General features: G+C 39.0%; 1 protein-coding gene across 1 annotated transcript; it reads left to right on the forward strand.

Moving 5' to 3' along the window:
• The first annotated feature begins 578 nt into the window (after positions 1-578).
• Positions 579-4,788, forward strand: LOC139117461 (uncharacterized). Its single transcript, XM_070680585.1, has 5 exons — positions 579-1,884; positions 2,113-2,381; positions 2,665-2,726; positions 3,475-3,753; positions 3,885-4,788. The coding sequence occupies exons 1-5, from the start codon at positions 689-691 to the stop codon at positions 3,951-3,953; spliced, it is 1,875 nt and encodes a 624-aa protein (XP_070536686.1). The 5' UTR covers positions 579-688; the 3' UTR covers positions 3,954-4,788.
• Positions 4,789-5,026: the final 238 nt, after the last annotated feature.

Raw genomic sequence — 5,026 nt, forward strand, 5'->3', positions numbered from 1 at the left:
AACACTATTCCAATCTGATAAAGTGCATTTTGCATTCGTCGCACCAAGGTAGCTGACGCCTCGAAAATGGAAGACTTAAGCTTCTATTCAAACTTATTCTCGAGCGAACTTTCAACCATTCTATTTCAAAGTACAGAAGAAATTCGCGGGTTACCGTGCAAATTTTGGTTCTAGAGAAACAAATTACCCAAAATTTACAGATATTTGAAATTAAAAATGGCCACAATCCCTTTGTGATCCATGGGGAAATAAAGTTCCCGATTTCACAAAATTAAGTCTTTACTCCAGAATTTTCTAAATGATCCCCGCAAGTGGTAGATTAAAGGAATGCTCTAAGGCCAAAAAATAATAGGTTTGTTTCTGGTCATTGACATGTGGCAAAAATGGTGCTGCGACGCGGTTTTTTTTTCAATCTTTTTTTTTTATTTTGGGGCGAATGAAAAACAGGAAAAAAGAGTTGACGCACACTTTGAAGTGATGAGGGCGGTGACCAGAAACAAATCAATTTTATTTTGCCTAACAGTTTGAGAGTCCGAATATCTGTCCCCGATGCACATTCTCAGCCTACTTTGATTTATTGAATTTCCATTTTAAACTATTTCAGGATGAATTCGTCCATGATGTTAGGCTGTATCTTGCAGAAGCATGCGAAGAGGCGTTTGATGCCCATGTGTTTCAAGAAACCTTTATGGTGGACAACAGAAAAAGCGGAACCGAGGAAGAAGATCCCGAAATCGAGAGGTTGAGAGAGTGTCTAAAAGAGGTCTCTGAAGTACCAATCTTCACCGAAGATGTACCGGTGAGATGGCTCAGGTTAGAACTTGTCCTGAAGGCGTTGAAAGATCTCAACAAACACGTTGTTACCATTTCATTCTTTAAGAACACAGCGGCAAAGTTGGGCATCGGGGGAGAAGAATCGGAGAAAGTTCTCGAGTACTTCCACAAGACTGGCATCACGTACCACTTTGAAGACTTGCTGGTCTTAGAAGCGAAATGGCTAACCACCATCTTAGGTCGGGTGATATCGATTAAACTCGGTGACGTACCTTTCAAACATCCCAAGAAGGAAAGATTCCTCATCGACCTTCGTCGCCATGGCATCTTGCACGAGGAGCTCCTCGACTTGCTTCTCGAAGAAAGACAAAGGAATAACAGCAGAGGGCAATCGCAGACAGAAAGTGACTTTACTGGGATTTCGCAGATCGTTGATCTTCCAGAACAAACCCAGACTCTTGACAAATCTGAAGGTGAAAATGATGTGATATGGAAGCGAAGATCGGAGGTTTTTTATCTTCCAAACAACAATAATCTCCCTGTAGGTCAAGATCAGGTTGACGTCGGGCGCAATACGGAAGTCACAAGATTCAGGCACAGACGCTCTCTGACAAGTGAAGGAAGGAAAAGATTGGTAGAACTTCTCAAGAACTTTGATCTCGTATTTCCTTTGAATTCTAAACACGTGTCAACAGCGTACATAGTGCCTTCCTTACTTCAACTTGACAGATTAGAAGTGCTTCCTCTTGGAGAACAGAAGAGTTACCACACCCTGCCTCTGTGTTATCATTTCTCTGGTGGTTTTCTTCCAGAAGGGTTTTACTATCGACTTGTCGTTCGCTGTTTGGAAAATTGGCGCGAAGAGATCGACGAAACCACTCTCAGGAAAAACCTGAAATATCACCATGCTCGCATTCCCGTCAGTAAGCGACACAGAATGACACTGACAAAGATTGGATCAGACATTGTTATGGTGATGTGGTATTCAACAACAGAGAGGACATTTAAACCTTTTCATCCAAAACCTGATCCAGCGAAGTGCAGGGAAGTAAGAATATTTGTCGAAGAGCAGATGAATGATATCATCAGCACATGGATGCCATCGCTGAGGTAAATTAAAGTACTTTATTATTCATATTATCACAACCACAATTCCTGTAATATTTGTGAAAAGAACTGAAAAAAAGAATGCCCATCGTATTACATTTCTTTTTAACAGCTTATATTTCGGAAATACTGGAAGCTGCTGCGACGTGCAGAATATATGTATGCTGTAGACACATGTAACAAAAATCGTTCGGTCAGATTTTATCTTATTACTATTACATTTTTCCAAAGATATGAAACCAGAGTCCGGTGCAGCTGTGAAGGTCACAAGAAAAAATACCAAGACTCTGACTCTGAGAAATGGATCGGTGATAATGATTTCGTCTTCCACGATGTCAAAGTAGAACCACCGTTCCAAGTCAGCAAGGAGTGTCAATCGGTTCCTGAAATGAATCTGAGGAAAGGTATTGAACAAACCAGAAAGTACGTCGGACCCTATAGAGTTCAGTGTACAGAAATGCCCTGTATGATGGATTTAGCACCCGTAAAGACTTGGTTTGGTGAGTAGTATTACTGCAATTTGCACATGTATGTTCGGGATGAAGTGTCTAGAATTACTTCGAGGGGAAGAAGCCGTTGCTTTCTGTTAAATGCAAAGACAACTGTAAAGAGAAATAAAATAATGTCGACACGTGTTATGGGCTAGGTGTAAACTATTTTGACTTCTGTATAATGTGCAAAGGTTGTTTCAACATTTTGTGGACACAAAAAATTACATCAACGTGACTGTGTGTTCAAACCTTCATGTGCTTAACTGTAAACATATGTACTTCCCTATCCCAGGTGTTTCGCATCCTCTCAAGATGGCTGCAAAAGAATTTATGGAAAGGCTGCCAAAATTAGGAGTGAGTTATTTACACGAGTATTATTTTTCACTCCATTCCAGATATATCTGTCTTAGTAAGGGAACATAAGAATAGCGAAGGCGATTATTGAAATCAGACGACAAAATTATTTGGAATTGCCACCATGAAATAAAAACGTACATAAATCCTGTTATTATTAAATCGTCGCATTGTACAAGTATGCTAGCGTTCTTCCATATATTACATCTCAATAGCCGTCTCGGTGATGGACTTTCAGCATTTTTGTTCCGTCTGTCGTGTTGTACTCAGAATATCAATTCGTATATAGCCCAGTATACGACATCTCAACACCACATCCATTACCAGACATTACACTAAGACTGTATTGACAAGTTTGTCACAGGGATATACAATGGTTTTAATGAGAGTTTTAGTCCGGAAAAAGACAATGTGTCAACGATTGGCAAGGTTTTGATAACAATATGTTTTTATGAGAAGAATACTCCGTTTGTTTGTTTTACAGAAAAAAAAATTAAAAAAATGAAAATGTTGTAAAACGTTACAGCTTCCCGTAAAGAAATGCTGAGATATGAATTCAAGCTTTACATAAACCACAGGGCATTTGGTTGCATTAGACAGAATTCGAATTTTCTTGCATCTATGCAAGATTCAGTGAGAATATGCATACTCATCGACGATTTGACGATCCTCTCAGAAATGATTGAATCGTATGAGAGAGCTAGGTGAGCCTCCTGATCACTTACGTATACCCTATCTTTTCTTTCAGGTTGTAACTTTTGTTTGTCTAATCTTCGTCTTCGTGTCGGTGTTCGTATTAGGCATTGAGTCTGTCCTTATCAAGTGCCAAGCCATTCCATCAGTTGCAGGAATTATTCTGCTTTCCCAGTGCGTCGCAACATTTATAATCCTCATCTGTGCCTTTGTACTGGCAACGTGGATGTGCATATTTTACAGTAGGGACGATGACGAATACCGAACGGTGAGGGCGCTGTTCCTGGTCGTACTCTCTGTGACGTTCCTGTACCTTCCAATGTTTACCAGAGAGGTAAGAGTGTTCGCTTTTCGATACAGAACATTGTAGACGTGTATTTTGGTGGGTATGTGTTTGAGCATTTCGAACATTATTACTACTTGACTCCAGCAACACAATTATTATGACCCTACCTCTGTTTGTAGATCGCAAAGATGACAGAGGACTGCCCGGAAGAAGAAGTTACTCGTCTTGGTAACTACACCAGCACTTAGAAGAATACAGAGAATCTATGCATACTATGCCAAAACGAGTATAAATGGTTTGCTAACAGTCACTTTTCGGTCCAGACTTTCCTCAGAACTCAGATATAATAATTTCAAATATTTACTTTAAATTTTCATTCGTTTATAAATTTGCGGTGTTTGCGTTGAAAATTTACGTTGTCTTAAATACCTAGATAATTTATAAGATTACGACAAACCTTAAAACTTAAACGTGAGCATCGCCTTACTATAAAACTTAAACTTGAGAATCGCCATACCATGAAACTTACATATTCAGTTTTGCTGAAAAGCTTTGGCGATTATTTTTATATCGCCCCTCTGAGCAAGATAATGGTGCAATAATTACTGTTCAGTTGTTTGTGTTATCCTCAACATATCACAACTCATTTTACGACTGCCTTTCATATATAGGTCAATTTTATGCCAAAGATGTAACGATCTGTTGTTTTTTTTCAAAACGAGATAAACGAAAGTCAGGATACTGTGCCATTTTTTCACGTAAATGAATTCCACAACTGCGGCGAACAGCTAAATCTGTTTGAGCCTGTGCCTTTTCAGAAAAGTCTTTCCAAACACACAGGGATAATGTCGGTTTGTTCTTCACTAGAAGAATCTTTGAAATGTCGTTAAAATCAAAACATTTACAACTCAACTTTCCCAGGGATAGTTGTGTACATGTTTACTCAGCAACTGTCGTGTTATTTTTGACATCGGATATGTACACCGTCCATGCGACATAACATATCGGGTACTGCAGTTACAAAAATAAAGAGTGTAGCTTTACTTTAAATGGAATAAAATAAAATACATATTCATTACCGGGAAAGAAGTCTGTGTCTGTTTTTTGACAGTGTGGCCGGCCGTTACGAGCCCTTCAGCTCTCATAGACCAAAAACGACCGTACAGTGACAATATCAGTATATCTTATTTCATTACTTTCATAATTTTTAAAAGCAAGGAAGATTCCTTTCAAAGCTAAAAAGGCTGAGTTGGTAGAGCTTGCTGAGAAATCCATTCACCTTGGATGAGAAACTAATGTAAAAAAATGTGAAAGAGCCTCC

This window comes from Ptychodera flava, chromosome 18 (assembly GCF_041260155.1).
Source record: "Ptychodera flava strain L36383 chromosome 18, AS_Pfla_20210202, whole genome shotgun sequence".
NCBI lineage: Eukaryota > Metazoa > Hemichordata > Enteropneusta > Ptychoderidae > Ptychodera > Ptychodera flava.